General features: G+C 40.3%; 1 protein-coding gene across 7 annotated transcripts in view; it reads right to left on the bottom strand.

The window, feature by feature from the left end:
• Positions 1-22,821, bottom strand: part of LOC146547267 (nck-associated protein 5-like) — a 184,596-nt gene that overhangs the window by 36,983 nt on the left and 124,792 nt on the right. For all 7 annotated transcript variants that reach the window (XM_085264297.1, XM_085264291.1, XM_085264292.1 and 4 more), the window contains 5 exons: positions 18,912-19,002; positions 13,256-13,435; positions 7,473-7,541; positions 4,607-4,645; positions 4,360-4,479 (listed from right to left, as the gene is read on the bottom strand). In XM_085264297.1, coding sequence (XP_085120423.1) covers positions 4,360-4,479; positions 4,607-4,645; positions 7,473-7,541; positions 13,256-13,435; positions 18,912-19,002 — 499 coding nt within the window. The remainder of the gene's footprint in view (positions 1-4,359; positions 4,480-4,606; positions 4,646-7,472; positions 7,542-13,255; positions 13,436-18,911; positions 19,003-22,821) is intronic.

The following is a 22,821-nucleotide window of genomic DNA, read 5'->3' as shown; positions in this document are numbered from 1 at the left end:
AGAGTATTTGTTTAAATCTGCTATTGCAAACTTCTTTTTTTCTTCTGTGCACAAAGTTTTTACAACTTTTTCACAACCGCATGAGCAGTAATGAGGTCACGGCATGCATGTTGTGTCCTTGGGGCTCTTAGGTTTGAAAAAGAAAACAAGCATTTGTCCCAGTAATGGGTGACTCAATTGCTACTAGCCCGAGCAGCATTAGTGGCTGGTACTACACATAGCTGGTCGTAGTGCAGAGTTTGAGAAATCTTGCTTTTTGTTTTGTTTTTTTTAACATGTGGATGTCAGAAATGAATATGTGGCATTTTCACACAAAAACATTTCAGCTGAAGGCAGCGAAGGTGCACAAATGGTGCATTCACTATCAAATGCATTATGGTTCTTTATCAGAGGAACTCAAGATGCCCACGGGGAACTGGGGAACGTTTAATTACTGATAAGCAAAAAGGTCCAGAGCTAAATGGGAAACTGTACACTCATATCGGTGATTAAGTCTCCCTCGGCTTGAGGGTGTAGGACAGAAAAGAAATGAAAACTCACCCCGGTTATTTTCATATTCTCCTAAGTAATTCAGCTCAATTGGTTTAGTAAGTTGAACACAAAATCTATCTGTAATCTGACAGATACAAAATCCAAACCCGTTTGTTATCCTTTGCTGTACGCTTACGCAGACTTCTCAACTGAGTATTTATGACTATTTAAATAATGACAGCCTCATTTCTATAAGATGAATGTGTAATTGGTTCACTGTGCTTAGCACGTCAGCGGTAAACAGAGAAGCTATGTTAAAAAAAAAAAAAGATTCTTGCATTTTTCAACTTCACTAAATGTGTAATCCATTAAAAAGGGGGAGGAGAGGGTTAAGCTAACTATCAACTAGCTTTTATTTGAGGCCCCAGTAACATAGGCCCAGAGACCAGTCAGAGGAAACAATCAAATCATTCAAATGTTTAATTAATAAGGAAAATGTGTTTGATATAAAGTGAATGCGTACCAATGCAGTATATTCCATTTGACCATATTTAATAAATGTAACATTTTGTAGTGTAGTTGTGAGCTTTGTGCTAACACAAATCCTGTATTCTTTATAAGAAGAACACACAGACTTCTGTGTCACGGTTTGCGGGGGCAGACCGTGTGTATTGTGTATCAGAAATACACAATACATAATGAACTTGACATTCATTATGTATTGTGACAGATGGCTGCCCATCTATACAACCAGAATGCCCATGACATTCTGGTTGTATATTTAATTCAATTTAGCTCAGTTCAATTCTTCTGTAGCCCCAAATCTCAACAACTGTCAACTCAAGGTGCTTTATATTGTAAGTTAAAGATCCTACAACAATACAGAGAAACAATACAATACAGAGAAATCCCCAACAATCAAACGACCCCCTAAGAATAAGCACTTGGCAACAGCAGGAAGGAAAAACTCCCATTTAACAGGAAGACATCTCTGGCAGAACCAGGCTCAAAGAGGGGCAGCCATCTGTCACAATCGGTTGGGGGTGAGGTAAAGCATTGAAGTCTAAGCTCCCTTGTTCTGGGACCTCCATAAACACTTTCTTGATGACTTAATGGCCTCAATTGTTGATTTCAGGCGTTATTAAATAAAACACAAAGTTCATTTTGTAGCTCATGGTCACTATTGGAGTCAGAAAGGAGGATTATCAAGGGTATGCTCATTGGCTATGCTCATTGTACTCATTTTTTGGTTGGTTCTGCCTCTCAGCTGTCACATCTGGTTTGAAAACACTAAGATAAGAACAACAGGAAATGCTCAGCTCGAGGCTTCAGAGTGACTTCACCACCACTACTACCCATGAATAGCAGCTAAATCCGTCTTTTATAGAGTCTATGGTTGTAGTGTTACAATGAACAGGAAGATAAGAAAGTGGCCTCGATCTTCTTATCTAACTCTGCAAAAAATAAGTATAAAAATAATAATTATACAGCACGACAGATAAAAATATAGCTGTTCCGTAGGAAGTCCCGAGCCTTTGTGACGTGGATAAATATAGCTGTTTTTAAACAGCTCTCCCACACGACTGAAGCCCTCATAAAGGACACGCCGAGCATCCGGAGAGGCGTGATCACATTATGATTAACTCTTACATTGAATCACCCTGATGATGGTTAAAATGTTGCTATTAAATAATGAGCGGACAAAAACCCACACGCTTGTAGAAACCACACAAACAGCACTGTAGCACGCACACGTTACATGATTATGTTCCTTTCACCTGCCTTACGTTACGTACGTACTCATAATGTCTGAATCACGCCGGAAAGAGAAGAAGAAAAACAGTCTCGGCTGGATGCCAGAGGGATATAAAGCAATACGCCGCAATCCAATTACCCGCATGGGATCTCAATAACGACTGAACTTGATCTCAAACTCTATCATATTCCTGAGTGCCTTAATACACCTCTTCAGTGAGATTGCACCTCTTTGGTTTCCGCTGCGGTGTCGGCAGTATCCTTCTTCCAGCCTTTTATATTGCACTTTCACTTAACAATATTCCTGCCTGTCTGCTAATGGCAGCAGAAGTACCTTGAAAGGATCTTTCTAACACGCCTACAACTACATTAGTTCTCTTTCCTCATTTTTTAAATTCATTTTCTGCATTTGTACCACTTCCTGTTTTTGCTTTGCTTTCTCATGTCCTTCCTTTTCCTTATCTACCCATAATTTCTTTCTCCCGAAAGAGCCACAATTATGTGACATTCCACTTTCCGAACTCATCATATTCCCCTCTGACTTCGTATTATGGTTGACAATAGCTGCGTAAAAACACAGCCGCAGGTCCGTCAGCCTCATAATTACACCTTACAGAGTCTGCTGGATGGACACATGGACACTTTTCAGTAAATTGGGACCAAAAGGAGAGAAAAAAACACCCACTCCTGCTGAGAGAATATAGGGTTTATGGGGTGTACAAGTACAGTGATGTTTGGTGATGGCTACAGGGTTCAAATCTTTGTTGTTTGTTGGATGTGGAGAGTTGGAGATTATAGCCCTGGCGCTGCAAACATTTCAGAACTTATGTGAAGTGTGTTATTTTGATTTGGAGGAGGGGATTTGTTTTCAAGAGGGCACCAGGGAAGACGCTCTACTTTGGGGGAAGGCAGGAGATGTTTTAAGTTTGTATCTGCCATTTAAAGACTTCCAACATAGTTTTTAATGTAGAAAGCCGTGCTGCAGGGAGACCCGATTTCATGTGAATCCTCAACATAAAACTATAAAAGTAACACTAAACGGCACATATGTAAGCTTAGAGAGAAAGATGTAAACCCGTAAACAATCAAAGTGTTTACGGGTTATTTTTCTTTTCTTTTTTAGCAGTCTCTTTCTCTGGTTAGGACCCCAAAGCTCTTTAAAAACAACTAAAAATGGAAAACAACTTCAAATGCATGAGAAGAAGTACTCAGGGTCGTTTACTGGAGTTCTTTCCACCATGTTTGAGTGTGGATATGCAAACTCAGGCTAAAACTATAGGACCCCAAACTGACCTACTTAATTTTTAAAATGTATACCTTGAATTTTTTTCAGGATAAATAATATTAATAACTATAAAATTTAACTATATAATATGATATTCAGTCTGCTGCTCAAGTTTGCCAGTAACTTGTCTGAGCAACAGGAGACATAAACTGTTCCAGTAACCTGAGGAGGTGGCTGTTTCGATTGGAGAAGCCAGAGCAAAGACTTATGTTTGAGTTCAAATATCTATATACAGTACTTTGTGCATTACTAAAACATTTATGTGGTAGTAGCGAGACTAAAATAAAAGTATACTGGCAAAGGAGTAGCTGAGGACGGTATAATCCTGCAAAGCTTGCATATGACAGGACTCTCTGCAGCTCTGTGCAAACTAAATCATTCCTTACTGATTCACATTAAGAGGGTTAAAGCACTCGATTAACTGATCATCAGCCACAGGGCCTGGACATCTTACAGTCACTGAGTGGACCATGAACTCCTCTGTATTTTTAATTCACTTTTATTTATATAGCCCCAAATTAGAACAACATTCAACTCAGGGTGATTTGTATTGAAAGACAAAGGCTCTACAAAAATATAGAGAAAGGCCAACGATTAGACAACCCTCTGTGAGCAAGCACTTGGCAACAGTGGGAAGGAAAAACTCCCTTTTAACAGGAAGAAACCTCCCTTAGGCTCAGGGAGGGGCGGCCATCTGCAGCGACCGGTCTGGTCGGCTGAGGGGAGGAACACACTCTGTTCTTCTTTGTTTTTTGTTCTTTACCTGTTTAACGATACATTTCCTGCCATTTGATCACCTACAATGTAGTGTATCGACAGGAGGGTAGGTTCTGGGAAGGGCAGCGTACCTGGAGAAGCAGGTCCGAGGCCGGCTTGATCTTCTGCTGGAACAAAACACCGAGCGCCCGATTCTGCTGCTCGAGATCGAAAACCCTTGTTCGCAGCTTCAGACACTCCTCCCTCAGATCCTGATTCAGGAGGACAAATAGAAAGAGCATCGTCTGAGTGTAAAATTCACATGACAGTTAGAACAACACTGAGAGTATATCCATTAATTTATATTAGCATGCATTAAGAGAAAAAGAAGTAACAAACCTTCTGGGTTAGAAGCGCCTGCACGACTTGATTGGCAACCTTAAAGAGAAAAAGAAAACATCACAGAATATAATTTATCTGCTTTGGCACCATAATAAAGTCCTGACCTCATATGACCCTTCCGGGCCTCTATAGAAACCCTTACACTGCACTTTGGAGTGTTTGTACTTCCTCAGCCAATTTACACCTCGGATGAATTATTATGAGCCCAAGCAACCGCTGTGGCACAATACATTGCACATTTTTCCTCCGCTATTGGGTGTGTGTGTCTCTTTTACACACTCGTGCAGACAATGTTGAGCTCTCACAGCATAATGGTGGTATTGACAGTGCCTGGTTGATGTAGGGTACCAGAGGTGTGCCTGACTTAAGTGCTGCTGTGCCCAGGTCTTGGTCTCAGAGCGGTTCGCACTTCAGACCGCAACGCCGATGGAGGAGCGTCTACGATTACTGCCCATTGATTGCTCATTAATACCCCGTGAAGCCCCATCGGCTCTTTCGAGCGCCTTGTTTCTCGTTTATTGAACGAAGAGAGATGGGGGTAAACATAGCAAAATGAGCCCTGCTTGTGGAACCGCAAAGTTACAGATCTGCCTCTTGTGATCAAACAAACTGGAGTTAATGGTGTTTGACAGAGGATGTGAACTTGCGCACGCTGTACGTCCTGGAAACAAGTTACAAACACAACAAACGACTTTAAAATTTCACACAGACAGCTGGTGTAACATAAAAAATAATCATCCCTTCTGTTACACTGTTGTTCTAGTTAGAGGGGCGCACACAGTCTCCATCATTAAAACAGGATTATTGCTAAGCCGTCCTTCCACCGAAAGCCAACCACAAAGGAAAACAGTTGACAAATAAACACAACAAAACCGAGCTGAGCCATCTTAGTGAGAGCAGGGAAGCAGAAAGGAGACGAAGGCTGAGTTTACTCCAGATGCAATCCATCGAGGATGCAGCTCTGTATAACAATGGCCCCGCTTCCCTGTACTTTCTTTTCTTTTTTTTAACTTTCGATCTTCTTCCTCACCCCCTCTCATTTTTATTTCCCCTTATGCTCTCACCAGTCTTTCCCACCCTGCGGCAGATCTGCTCATTCTGCTGAGCTTGTCGGTTTGAGGACAAATTGGGCGACTTGTCCCTGCTGGACATGCTTTCCTTTAGCAGCGCTCCCTCCATCCCGGAGTGATTCAGCAAGCAGGCACAGCCCAGAGCCGGGGCTGCTTCATTTCCCTCATGTAGCTCCCTAAACAGTGCTTAACAAGCTCTCGCAAAATAACCAGAGGGCACAGAAGTGATATTGTTATGTAAACTATTTCTGCACAAACACCGGTTCATGTCAGGATGAAGCTACATACAAGCTGACATTTCAGACTTGCATCACAAGCACTTAACTGCACGTTACAGTTACAAAAAGAAGGAAAAATAAGTAGTTAAGGAGCAAAAGAGACTGCAGTACCTCAAATAGCCACTTGAAGCTGGCACCAAGTATGAGTCAATCCCCACAGATTTTCATATTAAAATGACCAACTTTACAGCAGAAATAAACATGTTTAAAGGCTAATGCAAGAAGCATTTTGGGCTCTATAAATAATTTCAGCTTCCATGAGAACTTTACAGAGGGATGGATACCAGCCGTATGCTATAACAGCTGTACGATAAGCTTAGCTTAAGCTAATTTGAGTGACTGTACTTGTAGTGTTAGTGCCTTTTACAGTTTAATGTGTGTATAATTGTACTTCAGTGCATCAGTCTCGAAGAGTGAAATTCTAGTAGTTTCTTTGTATTTCATTTTTAGCACTGATTACCGCATTTCTGTTGTGTATTATGCTATTCACACTAGCTAGCATTAGGTCCTGGTGAATTATAGCATGAAAAAACAAAACCAAAGAAAGAAAGAATGGGGTATTATCATAATGCTAAAATTATACATTGTTGCAAACTGGCCTTGTTTAAGGAAAAAGTAAGTGCCTACCTAGCTGCTAGCTGTCCACTAGGCTTAATTTCAGATACTTTGTGCTGCTGTCTTTGTGGTGTTGGTGCTTTTTGGAGTATTTTTTATGCAACTAGTTGTCAAATAATACGGCTTAATGTGTGGGTAACTGTATTGACAGCCTGTAAAGAAGTCTATGCTTCAGTTTTGATGAGTGAAATTCTAGTTGTGTCTTTGAATTTCAATTTTAGAAAATTGTTATCAGGTATCCCAACCTCCAATTTGAACCCATCTGTCACACCTACTGTCTGCCTATCCTCATGTCCTTCCTCCTCACTTCCTTCCTGTCTTTGCATCATATAGATATACTGTTGATGGCCTACCAGCTACTTGCGCTGTATACTGCAGCTGCTAATAGTATGGAAAATAAGTAGTATCCATGTAGTTGTGAAGTTTTAGATTCTTTATTTGACATATAGTGCAGACATAGACATAACAAAATTCCAAAGGCAACTGCTATTAACTATCATATCTTCTATTAATTTAGCCTGGATAGTATAGAGTTATGTAAATGTGTGTGTGTTGTTACTTAACAGTTTAAAAGTAAACAGAGGATGTGAAAAGACAAAAAATGTCAGATAAAAGAGTGTGCGTTAAGATTTAGTTGCATGAAAAATAAAATTAATTGTCATTATCAACAAATTCTCTCCAGCCTTCCTCGAGCTGTGGCTGGAGTAAATTGCCAAGCTGTAAGATAACCATAGCATGGCTCAGGACCTCATTAAAACCTTAATCTTCAGGTCCACAATACAATTTATTTTATTCTGTCAAAACAAATTCAGTTTCAAGGTAAGTAAAACATCTCACAAGCCACTCAACGTCCTTGAATGTTGCCTGGAATGAATAAAGATAAACAAGGTGTGCACTCACCTCGTCGAGACACCGCTCGTACTGCTCCCTTTGACTCTCATTCTCTAAGGCCAGGGTGGAGTTCTCCTCCTGCAAAGAACACACACTCCAGTTATGTTTGATGCAACAAAAAACAACAGAGACAGGAGCGGCAATCGAGCGTTGCTCCGGCTAAGACTGAGACTTCCCTCACAAAGGTCATATGTCAACTTTGAACCAGGACAGCCAATAAAAATTTACCAAGTGCAACTGAGAAAAAGGTCAAGGGGATGGAAGTTATGATGCTGAACTTTGGGGCGGCAGCTAGCCGTTTGGAGCCCGGACCTAATAAGAATATCTCCTCTGCTTGCCAAGCGATGAGGTGGCGTCCTATTGATCTTTGGGAGTTTCCAATTTGTCAGAGGCAGGCAGCATATTAGGAGCTGTCAGACTCTTTGGTTCTCTCGCCCTCTGCCCTTTACTAGAAACTACCAATCCCTTGATGAAAACATGGGAAACATGATTACAACCCAAAACAGTCCAACGATGCTGTCTTACGAAGAAACACTGACTAATTAAAGCCTCAAAGCCTGCAACGTGTGGTTATGAGTGCAAATCTAATGAATGGCCTGAGCAATTAAAGAGAGCTCGAGCATCTCATGTGTTAGTTTCTATTTTCAAGAGATGCATTTAGCTTGGGAAATCCCCCTGACAGTGTATTTATCACTGTTACACAACGTAATTTATGATTCAAATGTGCCAGCGAAGACTCATATTCCCATCATTAACTGCAGAAGGAGAAAAACAAATAAATCAGCTCCCATTTATTCACACCCAAAAAGAAATGAGCATGACTTTTTAAAATATGTGATGATTTAACCAGAGCCTCGCCTACACGGCAGCTCATTTTCTTTAACTCAAGCTTCAGTATGAGGCGCTATCTGACACGTCCGCGCGCAGCCTAAAATCAGTTTTGCTATGTTGTTTTAGTGGCATGCAAGTCTGTAAGTGTTGGCGACTGGACGTGCTTGTGTCCTTCTTTCTTTGTGCTGTAGTTATAGAGATGAGCAACCTGGAAGTGCACCGCTCTCTTAGCAACAGGGCTGCACATGGAAACACATGCATGTGACATTTAGGTCTGTGAGGTAGCACGGTTTGGACGGATTATTTACATTCCTGCCCCTCAGAAGACACCAGAAATATTATATATATTAAATAATCATATAGCATTTAATTTCAAGGTTACTATGCCAAAATAGTAAAAACATTTCATTGTATTAAGTTATGTCGCTGTTAGAAGAATGAATGGCGGTGGCTCTGAGGTGTCTACACCAGGGAAAACACTTAAGCGGGAGCACATCCTTGGCAGGTGACAGAAAATTAACTTTCTTTGTGTTGAGACTGGAATTTAATATTTTTCAGGGATGATGCTTTCTGAGACCAAGAATCAAGGTAAAAGGATTAGTCTGTCATTGAAAATAGTACAACTCAGCACAACAGGCACTAAAAATTTGACAATAAACCTTCTCAGTCAAACCGTGTAATCCCGCTATCATATTCTGCCATAGTTCAGTGTATTATTATAACACCACAACAACCCTGCAGTCATAATGTCAGTGTAAATAACAATTCTTGTAACTAACTTTAAAATCTATTCATGACTTGGGGCAGAGCAGACGCCTAAATAATATAATCTCTAAAAACCTTCGATTATTTAATAATGCTCATGTTATGTGAAAAAAATCTATTTTGGGCCATTTTAAAGCTGTTTGTTGTCATTAGAAATGAAACAGGATTCATCTGAAGTCACCACTGACAGTACAAAAGACCGATATAGCTACCATGACATCACCCACTGGTTTGAAATATTGTCACGGTTACCATCCCGCTGTTTTGAAACCAGCGAGGGGTGCATCTAACAGTGAAACATTTAATGTGCTTCTCATCCTTAGAATGACCATAATTTAGAAAATGCATTTAATTAATTTAAATAATTTATACAATCCAAAATGAATGACTGAGCTCATTAACTCATCTGGAAAGTGTGTACACAGGTCAGGGCTGAGGGGCGTTTTCCCACAGACATCTACAGCATTGGAAGTTTTTTTGCAACCAGAGCTGTCGCCCCCTAGTGATTATTTAAAGGAATGTAGGTTTAAGGCACTACTACGTTGGCTTCATTTTTCAAACTTGGAAGTTAAATCACCTTTAATGTTGCCCATAGAAGTCATGAAAGTCTATTTAACTTGCATCTGCAAGCCGCTTTGCAACCCCACTGAACCCCATTTTCTCCATTTAACGCTGAGTAAAGTCTGACATAACAAATGGCATGCCTATTATCATTGATGCCTGCTTTGTACTGGACCTGCTGTGGACCTTTAATGCTTCCAATCTACACTGTAGGGACAAAATTATTGGGTTCCACAGCTTAATCTTTTATTTTATACCTCTGTGGCAATGGGACTTAAAAAAACCCTTCATGTTAATGGTGTGGGTTTCTATGCTTGAGCAGCTCCTGGAAGTGTAGGTGGCCTAGCACTTTAGTTCATATAGTGCACGTAAATGTGAGGGTGGGAATGTTCCAGAACAGAACTGCAAAATTCAAATTACTGTACATGGGATACTAATCTTCTTTTGACAGTAGTTTTTTCTCACTGTTTAGTGGCTAATAATTTAAGGATTCGACTCTTCTTTATGCTCTATTTTTTGGGGCCCAACATTCTCTGAGAACATTTCTTTGGCTCTTTAGCTCTTTAGTCATTTTCTTCATCAACTAGTACTCTACTTTATCTCCCTGTCATTTGGTGCTTCCTAGTAATGAACTGGCATGGGTAAAATCAAAACAATTTACATAGCTGATAGGAATATATCTATGCTGTCAAATAATATTACAGCAATTACAAACCTATAGCTTATCCAGTTTATCCACCAATATGTGAAGTACAGACATCTTTAGACTCAACCTAATCCATATATAATGTATATACCCTGACACGTCTTACAACAGGCTCACACGCTTGCATTTTTGGGTCTTTGGTAAATATTTATCAGGTTGTGTTTGTCAGGTGTGGACTCCTGGGTAATTTTAGCTTTAATGCCCTTATCACCTAATCAGTAAAATGACCAGTGGCCATTTCTCCCAGAATGTGCTATGTGTATTCATTTAGGCCCCGGTTACAGACTGCAGCACGTGCCTGCCAAGTTAATGAAGAGAAACAGAAACAGGAGCCGGGCGGTGCTTACTTAGTGCCAGTGGAGTTTATGCACAATGAGGGGCAGTGATGTATTGCCTCTGTTTTGTTCCTGCTGCTTTAGCTGGGGGTGCATCCATCACCCACACAGCAGCAAGGAATAAAAACGGCAGATAACTTTTGATAAAGCTGTTTAAAATGTAGCGTCTCCGTAATGCGCTTCACCAGATGGATCGCAGGGACAGGTTGACCATACTTTTCGCCAGTCTCAGAAGATAACTCACCGCTGGAGGAGCAACAGGCAGGCAATTATCTGCCACTTTGCTGTAATTAGGGTCTGTTTTCTTTCAGGGATGAACAAACAAAAGGAAGAAAAGATCAAATACACTCTGAGGACTTTTTTTACTTTTTCACTTCTTTCTCCTTCATGTGTCTTTCTTGCTACCAAAGTGTCATCTTTATTTTTCTACACGCATTTGGATTGTTTTAATTGTTAGATGGCATCTGCTGAAATATTTGGATTGTTTTATTATCAGCCTGTGTACACAAAAATGTTTGTGAGCACTTGTTTTGAACCCATTAAATTGAGTAGTAGGTACTCTGTAGTATCTAGTAGGTAATTGCCACCTCATTAAATGCAAGCTGCTCCACCAAGTGAAACAGAAGCAAAGGGCAGAAAACAGCAACCAAATTCAGCAGAATGAAGCATGAATGGTGGTAGAAGCTTTATCCATTTAATCCAGAGCTCAAAACAATTTTTTTATACAAGCTTTCTAACAACTTGCCTTTTATTTTCAATTTTATTCACTCTATTTTTATTTAATATGTGCGCTGTTTGTTTATATCAGAGGTCAACAACCTTTACTATCAAAAGAGCAACTTTTTAGCAAGGTTTGGCTTAAACAAGCTGTATGGAGACACTGCTGTGTGTGGGGTTATAATGAAGTCAGCTAAATACATATTACACTATTAACATAAGTAATAGGTGCAATACTGTGTACTTGTTATATATAATAAGTTTTTATATTTGAAATAACTAAAAAAACCTACTGACATATAAAGGCCTACTTCAAGCCTGCTTTTGATTAATAAAACATGTAGCATTAGAGCATGACTGATATATATCTGCTGGGCTGATATTATCGACTGAACGTAGCTATTTTGGATTTGCTATTTATAAAGGCCAATAAATGAAAATTTAAAAAGTAAACCAGGGATAGAAAAAACACCCTTCAACCATGTTATGAATGTTGATGTTACATAGTTTGTCCACCAGAGGGCACTCCCTTTGCAGCCTCTCTTTAATGTGTTTGGAATGGCACAAACAATAACCAGATGATCCAAGCTGAGCATAAACGAGTAAATGACGAGCCGTGCCAATAAAACAAGATCATGTTTAAACTGTGTTATCATATTACCTTAATAATGATTAATCATTACGCATAACATATGTTTGGAAAATTAGTTTACTGTAATGTGTGTCTAAAAGAAATAAAATATCAGATTTTTAAAATCACCAAATCTCGATATCAGTTGTAAAAATGCTATATCGCTCGTGCTCTATGTAGCATAATAGCTTTAGTAAAAAGTAACATTTTCATTTCAATTATAACTGAAGTGCACAGATCAAGCACACCAGTAAGAAAACTATCTTTAAAAAAAAAGCAAAGCAACAAACCTCTTTGTTCATTTTTATAATTAAATTCTTTTGTTACCGTCATTAGAAGAGTTGCTGGAATTGGATAAACGAGCCACATGTGGCTCTGGAGCTGGAAGTTTGAGACCCCTGGGTTAAGCTTAGGCACCAAAGTGTCTGGCTGGGGTTAGGAAATGGTCATGACATTTACTTCTACTTCTTCACTTCCTCCTAGATAATCTGTGTTGCTCTCTGTTTATCACTGATGCAGCGGAGGATAATAGCCTCCTGAGCCAGACTAGAAGGTAGAAGAGGGCAGCTCCTGGCCGTATGCATGTGACAAATAACAAAGGATGACATCCACTCACTGGGATGATAATATATGAAATGAGTGACATGACTCGGGGTAAGACCGAGTGCCACGCACCCTTCACCACACCAAAACCAAAAAGCCACGTGGAGCCACTTAGGAGTGTATCAGTGAAGACTAAAAGCCTAACTTAATTAAGCCTGAGCACTTTAATTACTGAAGAGATCTGAGCGGATATGTGTCCAGTGGCTTCAGCACAAAAAACAAACAGTGTAGATCGCTGTGGCTGAGCATCTGCTTTGGCTGCTTTGGCTGCTTTGGCTCGTGGCGGAGTATAGCCCAAATCCCCAAGCGCAGAGGAAAACAAACCAAAGCTGGAGTACAGCCCGAGGCCCCGGCGGCGATTCTCACAGGATGACTTTGCTCTCCAAATGAAGGAGACCGGAGAATTTGATGAGCTGTCATGCTTTCAGACACAACCGAGCAAGGACTCTGACAACTGTCAGACGGGCTGGCCACAAAGGATAGCCAGGGGTGGCTAGGAGTATGGATACAAGAAGTATACAGAGGCACGAATAAAGAAAACTCAGAAGGAAAAGGAGGTAGGCAGAGAGAAAAAGAAAGCTGAAAAATTCAAAGCAGGAGAGACTTAAAGAGACAACAGAAATGCGTGGTGGCGAGTTAGTACCTCCAGGGCCTTGAGGCGCTCCAGCAGGAGCTTGGTTTTGTCTTTATCCTCTTCTGCTTGGCTGGCATCATGTTCAGGATTCAGCAGCAGCCTGGGGTCCAGCTCTGCTTGAGTCACCGGCAGGGAGCCCTTCTCTACTGGGCCGTCGTGCTGTTTCTGCACTTCCTCAGAGAGTTTATCCTGACGCACAGACAGCGAAAAGAGGTTAGAGGGGGGGGGGAAAATAAGGAACAGAAAATCAAAGCATGAATTTGGCGAGCAAAAAGCAGAGCAGATGGGAGGAAAGAATTGAAAATAGAGGTATGACAAATGTTTCAGGGTAAAACGGTTAAGGAGGCGTGAAAGGCAGAACTCAGAGGGAAGGAGGGAGTGAATGAAGAAGAAAGGAAAAGGGGAGAGGATCAGATGGGCAGATGGGACAACAGGGAAGCAGCTTCAACAACAGAGCTCCAAAACATCCCATAATCCCTAATCATGTTTCTCTTGTTTTCTAAAGAGTGGCAGTGACCTTCAGGGGCTTTCTTTTCTGTATAATGGGGATCCTGTGCTCTCCCTCTTTGCCCTTACACAGTGTCTGTCTCACGCAGTCTCATTGCCAGCAATCTTTTCTCTTCTGGTGTTTCCTGGCATCTGTGATAATTAAACACTGGTTATAAGTAGCTAATAATGAGGTACTGTCTGGCTAGCGCCAAACTGCTAAAAACAAACTCTTGGTCACAGTTAGAACACTATTCATGCTTTTCAAGGGATCTTTGGAGCCTCACATTAGATGCTTACTGAAAACATCTATTCATCAATATTTGCTGGAAAAAGATCATCTGCTTCTTTGCTACAAGGGCTGAAAAACAAAACAAACAATTTATAGTAATGTCATTGAATTTTAAAGAAGAAAAAAAGCCCCAAAGTGGATTGTTCCAGCTTTTGTGTTTGTCTGAGAAAACAATTTGAAGACATCACCTTAGATGAAAACTCTGATGCACGCTTTGTTCTGCATTTTTTACTTTAAAAGCTGTAAAAGTATCTGACTCCACTTTTCAGTTGAAGTGAATTTTGCTTTGGCAGTAGTTTAGATATTAAAGTCATCGCTCTCTGGCATTTTTAAACCTAAAATAGTGGTTCCAGTGTTTGCAGCTGGTGACCTTTGCAAGCGCTCATCATAGGCTGAACATGTTAATAAAATTTGAGCACTGATGTTCTCTAAATATTGCCTTTCACCGTACCTTAATAAGTGTAAGAGACAAGAAGTAGCCAGTATAAGATAACTTCTGAAATAAGAAAAATTATATAAACCTGGGGGGAAAATAATAATTGTTTTTGATGAGATATACTCAGATTTGGTCTTTGGACTTTCAAGGAAAACCAAGTCAGTGCTTGCCCACAACCAGTGATTGCCCAGCTGGAGTTCTGGGCAAGTAAAGCTGCACTTCCTCTAACATCAACTTCCAGTTGGCCCTAAAAGTCAGTCGACAAATAATAGTGCTTGTTGAGCAGTAATACGAACTAAAACTGACTGACTGAGTTTTAATTAGTAAAATTCTAGTTTTACTAGAGAATCATGGGTATGGACAAAAACAGCCAAATAATGACAGAATCGAGAACAACCAGTGTTTCCAATATTTCACTTCACTGCCTGCAAATATTTCTCAAAAATGTGCTGTTGAATAGTTCCTGATATATAAACTGCAAATAAACAGCGTACTATCCTCCTCCAGCAACCTTCTCAGGTATGAGGGATCCAGTCTGGCCAATTAAGGGGTGACATTTACTTCCTTGGTGACTTTTCTGTCTTTGGCCTGTGGCGATAACATTTAGTGGACTGACGATTGACGATTTCTTTTAAATATAGTGGAATTTTTATTAGAGGTTTCACCTCATCTCAGTCATAAGAGCTTGAATATACTGATGATTCTTGAGAAAAGAATTGTTATTTTCCTACAATAAGTCTTGCACTTGAATAAATGAATGAAGTAAAATACTTTGCTGTATCTGATATTCAAGAGTGGCTGATTTCTTTAAAATCAGCAGTGTCTCAGTGCTTGATCATTTAGGGCAATTTCCCCCCCAGTGGTCTTTGATTTCTTTCATTTGAACAGGTTTTCAAAGAGGCAAAGATTCACAGGATAAAATAAATATGTGAGGAAAAGCTGGATGGTAAAGACCCAAATTTGATGCACATTTTTCTTTTTTTTCCCTCACAAATTCATCATCTTGTGACCCTTCAGATTGATCCTAAAACCTCTTGAAGTGATCCCTAGTTGCAGTTCTTTATACTTACTAACTGCAGGCTTTTGGTAAAAAGATGTGTTGAATAAATGTTAATAACATGTTAGCTAGATGACAATGAAGGTATTATTGCATCCTAAGTCACAAGAGCAGAGTAAGAACTTGAGTGCGACATATCACTGTGCATGTGCCTTAAAATTTTCCTCCTCAGCAGATGAAGTCTGAAGACACCTGCGGTTAATGTGCTCGACAAAAGTGAGGTTAGCATCACAGATGAATAGCCGCAACTCTTTTTTTTTTTTTAATCTGAAAGCTGCACAGACCAAGCTGCTACTTTCTTCTAAAAGGAATTGGAAATAATGTCCTTCAGAATACACCCCCACCCCACCGCTTGATTAAATGTCGTCTAAACATGTATTAGGTTTTCAATCTTGTTCGATTCCATCAGACAATTGTGTTCAAGGCAATACTTTATAGTCAAGGTTTTAAGTCTGCTTTCGTTCGCCTGTGATGCCTGTGATTTGAGAGACTGCTCATCAGACGGCGTTAAAGGGCTCTGTAATAATCTCCGCAGAGAGAGTCTGGAGTGGGAGAGGGGAGGGAACTTTGTCCCTCACGTTGCCCTTTCAAGTTATTGAGTTTGCCTGCTGAATACACAGAATACAGCAGCGGCAGCAGGAGCACATCACTGCGTAGGAGCGGCTGGTGTTTAGTTATACAGCATATGGGAATAGCACAATAACCCTCCAAGTATATTCTCTATCCGCTGCTGATCACATAAGGAAATGTTTACAGTTTACATCAAGCAGCAGATCACTGAGTTTAGCTTGTTTTTAAATTTTTGACTTCTGTTGCTAAAAAGATAAAGAAATCCAAGTCCTTCATCTGTTATCATTTTGTGATCGTTTCCATGAAGGTTTATGTGATGTATATCCATTTTAATTTGCTTTAATCTAGCTAGCAGTTCACTATGTAGAGAGCTGGCATGCTAACATACTAATGGTAATGTAGTACAATATAGGCTACCATAAAAAACATATCTTGTATATATAGTAGCCTTTCAGAATATACTAGCTAAGGTTTTGAGGGGGATATAGATTCCTGATCTTCCTGTTGGTCTGTCTTTAGGCTTTAAATAAAGAGCACAGAACTTTCACTTGGGAGAGTAGAGTTCAAATCTCACTTGAAGACAAAAATTAGCACTGACTGGTAGGAGGGGCAAAGAACAATTGAGAAGGGAGTCTCCCTGTTGTTTAATTGCAATGGGTTTTTCTAGATTTCCACCTTCTGCAGTTAAAAAACTTTGCAGTGTTAGCGTTCTTGTTGGTATTTTGACGGCAAAAGTTACCATGTTTGGAGTACAACGAGTTCTAAGCTATAAGCTAACACTAGCAAGTGTAGTTAGCAAGGTGCCATCTGATAACAGGTGCCTAAGTAAGAGACTAAAGCTTATTTTAGACTTCTGTGTTGAGCCAAGGCAAGTAGCCAATACCGTTGCCAGCATTTATACCTGTTCGTGCACTTTTGGCACCAAAAACCAATTTGGTGGCTGATTTTCTCTCTTCAAATTGATCCCTTATCTTACAGTCGCTTTTGAAAATGGCAGCAGAAGAAGTAGCTGAAAATGCATAAACAGGCCAATCAAAGGTGTTTTGAGCTACATCGAGGCAATGGAGGTGCATGTCAGGAAATGGCATAGGGCTTCTTCGGTGTTAATGGTTATGATGTATCTACGGTATAGATTTAATTACACTGTAATAAAATACTCTAACTTAATTCATAAGCCACAATCTTCTATACATCACAGCAGGTCATATTTTTCCTCAGATAATTCAATTGCCAACAACATTAGAGAGATCCAATTAAGTCCAATTAGTGGAAGTGGGTAGTAGCAGGAATCCATTAGTACAGTTGCTACCCCTAATTCCAGTATTTGATGGACAATTTATTGAAGTTGGCTCTTGAGTTTCTTCAAGTTTGTCTATTGTTTTCCTTTTAAGGCTTTAGATAAAGAGTACAGAAGTTTCACTTGGGAGAGTAAGGTTCAAATCCCACCTACAACCAAAGGTTAGCAAATGTTATTAAAAAATTAACCCCATTCAGAGTTTTGTGAAGAAGGAAGCACAAAAGTCAGAAACACTCTTGTATTAAACTGTAAATGTGCTTTCTATAGCTGTAAAGTATTTTCTAACATGGGTGTCCAGGGTGAATTGAATTGCTTTTGGAGAACAGCCTCAAGTGGCCATTAGACGAACTGCAGATTTAGTACTTCATGCTCAGAACCCCAAATTTTTTAACACCACTGACTGAGTGTTTCTTCCCCTCACACTCCCTTTTTAAGGGTTTATTTTATATGCACAGACAACAGACAACGCTATCTGCATATTAACAAAGTGGATTCATTTGATATATATTTCATAAGACTGCACTGTCGAGTTGCATTTTTGTGATGAAGCTTTTGCGCCTCAGGACAACTTTCAGACATGAGTCTATTATTATGGCTGCTAAACCCATGTTTCACATGTACTCAGTGGAATACATAAGCAATAGAGCCACTGACAGTGAACTTTACGATCCTTGTTCTTTATTCGGGACACTTTGATTCGCACTCATCAGTCAAGGATGATTTTTTTCTGCATCTATTCCTGTCTTGTGATATACACATGTAGTCATTAATAAAGACACTCTTTTTATTGCATACTTCATGAACTAGTGGCTGCCCTTTTCTTCTCCTCCCTCGAGGCATTTCACTCTCATTTCACCGGCTCGAAGTTAAAGACAATAATGTGGCTGCTGCTTTATGGACACTGTAGTTACCGTGTGCCCCTAGTGTGACATATAAGAAACAAACGACCAGTGAGGCTTAATAAATACTCTAAGAGTCTAAAGTATTTTCAAGACTACAAATGAATGCAGCACACATAGCTGGGGGCAAAAGAACATTTGTTTTCTATAGTTAGGCCTCTCAGATAATGCCCCACTGATGATAGACCGAGCGAAGCATTTCTGCACTGCAACACTGTGTAAACATGTTCAGCTCCAAATTGTGAAGTGAGACCCCAAAGGTGACCCAAGCTTCAAAAATACACGGTATTACTTATTCTTTCTGCATTTCTGCTCAATCCCAGCAGCTGTTTCTCTTACATAACAGGGCCGGGAATGAATTCTTTCACCTTGACTCAGTCTGGCTTTAGTCAATACCCAGGCTCTCAGCTAAATAAGAAAAAACAAACAGTGGAAGACAAAGACGCATGTCTCTACTAAATGATCACTGCATGTCAGTAAATAAATTCTGAAAATAACAAATTTCATTTGTCCTTTCATTATTTCTGTACTTTTTCCTAAGATTGAAGCAGCTTTAAGAATAACCTCTCTCTGGACCATCACTGGCATCACAGTCTCACTGTAATGAGATTTTTAAATGAGAGTTTACCTTGTAGACCTTCATGATGTCCACCGTGTCCACAGCAGTCTGCTCCAGGACACCCTGATTCTGCAGCAGTGACCGCACTGTCTCTTCCATCCTGCGCACACGAAACACACATCGTCAGAAAAAAAGATGCATTAGTGGGAAATGATGATGTGGAGACCTAAAAGTCAGAGGCTATAATGTCCTTAAAACTAATATTAAGTTCTTTATTTTATTTTATTTTATTTCATACAACAACATTGCTAAATATCAGCCCAGCAAAGGAGGAAGTATGCTAATGTTATACATTGCCACTGTGTGCGTACGGAGGAGCTCAGGGTGCATGTAGGGTCAACAAAACATGTAGGAGTGAAGAAGTGTAGTTTTAAAACAGTTTATTTTCCTGTTAGCTCTAAATACGTTTTTTTTACACATGAAATTAGGACCGAGTGTTGTCAAAACTGTTGGTAAAAGCATCTGATTGGTAACATCTTCATTTTTCATCATGATAATGATCCCAAACAATAAATAATATTAATAATAAATAGGTAAAGCTGGACTTTTTCATGTGTCGATACGTCTTCTGGCCCTGCACCTGCCCCATTTTTAGATGGGGTAGTGCATGTACTGTATTTTTCGTTCTTACTGTAAAGCAAACCCTCATCTTTCCTGAGAAATCTAATAAAACCTCCACCACCACCCTCAGATTTGAGGCATGTACTGGCAGATGTGTTTTTCTGCAGGATGGTGCATATTTTAATTTAATTTCGAGGACTTCTTGTTCTCATGCACGCTCACCCAAGCAAAAACAAAGATAGATAAAGGCTAATAACGGTGCCTTTCAGGGTTTTAGGTTCCACTACTCCAAAAAAGATAGTAACTCAGAGCCAAGGTCCAAATGACCTCAACAGTATATAAAACATCCCAACCCATGTGATACCAGCAGCCTCAAAATGATGAGCAGAGTCAAATGTTCGGCTAAAAACATCTGACGTGGAATCTGTTTTCAAGCTAAAGGCTTGCTGTTTGAAACGGATCATTGCGTTCTTCTTCCTTTGTTTTAATACTCTCCATAAGAAATCCCACACAAACACACACACAAATGGCTCAGAAGTGAAAATAGAAAGGGGAATGGGACTGAATCAGAGCCAGAGACACAAGATGGATGAGTCGCAATTTTTCTGGACTGAATCCCAACTTCTGCTCCGTTCGCTATGCGAGGAACATGTCGTCCAAAATGACCAGACTGAGTGCAAAAAACTGCAGTCGCAGTGTTTACTGACTTATTGTGTGAGATTTTCTAGGCGTGTGTCAGCGCACAGCTGTATTCACGTCTGCTGATGACTTGAATTAAGCGCAATCACGGCAGCACAAACCAAGCGAGCGACCCTGACCTTCAAGGCCCCCGTCTGCTCAGAAACAATCTTTTGCTTCTATTTTGTGCTGCGAACGCTGCAAGCTGCATGCAGAACAGGTACCAAAGAGTGAAAACACCTCTACCTATTTCCATCTGAATAGCAGCCACATGCCCTCTCAATCCCCAGCGCTGTACGGTGACCTTTCACCTCACAGGCGTTCACTTTGTGATTCTGTGAAAAAGAAAAGAAAACCTACCCCAGCACCAGATAAGCTGTGAAAGATAATCTCGGGCCCAGCTGGGATCATGTAAATGGAAGTGATAAGATGAAACTGACATTCAGGAGCACCAGAGGATCCAGAGTAACAGGCAGTCTTTGTAAAAAAAAAAAAAAAATTTTAAAAAAGTCTCGACAAAAGAAAAAACGTTGACACTGTCAGCTGGGAATCATCTGGATTCATGACACCATCTTCTTCTTCAACTTTTGATTGGTTTGATTTGCGGTGAAGTTAAACAAGGAAGGACCCACACGGAAGGAGCTGAGATGTAAATTTGAACGTTCAGAGCGACATTCAACCCAGTCTGCCGCATGCTATTTGCATTAGCAAGGACTATCACCTCCTTTTTTCTCTAGCCTCAAAGTCGGGACTCATGTGCCTGTCAGTGTGACAGAAGGCCTTGTATTACTTACTGAGGCAGTGCAAAAGTGCATGAATCATTCAAAAAGTTTAACCAACCAGAGTTTCAATCAATTTCTGGATGTCCTTTACACATTTACAGGCAATGTTATCAAAGTTTTGACTTATTTGTACAAGAATGTCAAACATTCATAAACTGTATGTGGGGGCTACGAGGACACTGTTACACAGTTTTAAAAAATACTTGTGTAATTCAAAGAAATTCTTCAAGGTTTCAGGATTCTCACGTACAGTGTTGTGAGGAACCTTCCTTTCTGATTTATTCGTTTTTTATATATTTGTCACACTTACATGTGTCAAGATAACCTGAGTAAATTCAAAATGCAGTTTTAAAATGATGATTTCATTTATTAGGGGATCAATTTTATCCAAACCTACCTGTCGCTGTGTGAAAAAATGAACTGCCTCCTAAACCTAATTACTGGTTCTGCCACCCTTGGCAGCAAGAACTGCAATCAAGAGTTTGTGTAAACTGGAAATCAGTGTTTCACATCACTGTGGAAGAATTACATCCACTCTTCTTTGCAGAATTGTTTTAATTCAGACACATTGGAGGGTTTTCCAGCATGAAGGGCCTGTTTAAGGACAATGCAAAGCATCTCAATCCAATTTAAGTCCAGACTTTGACTCAACCACTCCAAAACCTTCTTTTTTTTTTTGAGTCATTCTGAGGTGGACTCGCTGCTGTGTTTCTGATCATTGTCCTGCTGCGAAACCCAAGTGCTCTTGAGCTTCAGAGCATAAACTGATGGTCAGACATCCTCCTTCAGAGCAGAATTCAAGGTTCCATCAGTTACAGCAAGTCGTCCTGAAGCAGCAAAGCAGCCCCATCACACTACCACCACCATGTTTGACTGTTGCTGTGATGTTCTTTTTATGAAATGCTGTTAGTTTGATGTCAGATGTAACAGGACTTAAACCTTCCACAAAGTTCAGCTTTTGTCTCGTCAGTCCACAGAATATTTTCTTGGGATCATCCAGATGTTTTTGGTAAATGTGAGACGAACCATTGTGTTGTTTTTGGTCAGCAGTGGTTTTCTCCTTGGCCTCTTATTGTCTTTCTTATTTTAGCGTTATGGTAGGGAGCATTGCCATTTTCAAGGAAGCTGGTGCCACCGGGGAGTTGTGTGTTTGGTCTGAAACAGATTTTGGTGGACTAACAAAGTGCAAAGTAGAAACCATAAAAATACCAGGACCCAACGATAACCAATGCTCCTCATTTTGTCTGTCTTCATTTTTATAATGTCGAGACTGACCAGTGGTTTTATCCATTCATATTTTTGGAGCCAAAGGCAGAAGAGCACAACGATGTTCCTGGTGGTTTTTCAGTGATCAGCAGTGGCTGTCGGCTATGTGGTAGTGGGTGAAAATGAGCACATGGAGGCAGGGCAGAGGAGGAACACCATCTGTCCAGGCTGAGCCATAAAGCCGGCTGTAATCAGGCTGCTAGCTGCTGAACGAACAGTCAAAGCGGCAGTCAGGCAGAGCTGATGGCAGATTGCTCCAGTTTCTGCTTTAAATGCTGCCCTTAATCAGCACAACCTATAGAGAAAAGAGGGCGTAGACACGGATAGCTTCGGTGTCCGGAGACGCCGAAATGGGTCAAGGACGAACATGATCAGCATTGCAAGCGGTTGCCGTCCTTGGGGCTGAGGGGATTTGGGCAGATGACCACCAACAGATATAGCACCAGTGTCTGCCTCTGTGTATTAACATGCCACTGAGATATCTATCAGCCTGAGAGATAAATCCCTAGCAATTTTTCAAGAAGTCACAAAGGTCTTTTTTTTAAAACACCTAACTTTCAGTTTCACACTCAGTTTCTCAAGCTGTGACTCTTGATTCCAACCGAACGTGACGTGCATGAGCTGATTCTGAA

This window comes from Mchenga conophoros, linkage group LG23 (assembly GCF_057382185.1).
Source record: "Mchenga conophoros isolate Kocher_MC1m ecotype Shallow Benthic linkage group LG23, M_conophoros_male_GT1.1, whole genome shotgun sequence".
Lineage (NCBI taxonomy): Eukaryota > Metazoa > Chordata > Actinopteri > Cichliformes > Cichlidae > Mchenga > Mchenga conophoros.
The sequence above is the reverse complement of the archived record's forward strand: the minus strand, read 5'-3'. Positions and strand labels throughout refer to the sequence as shown.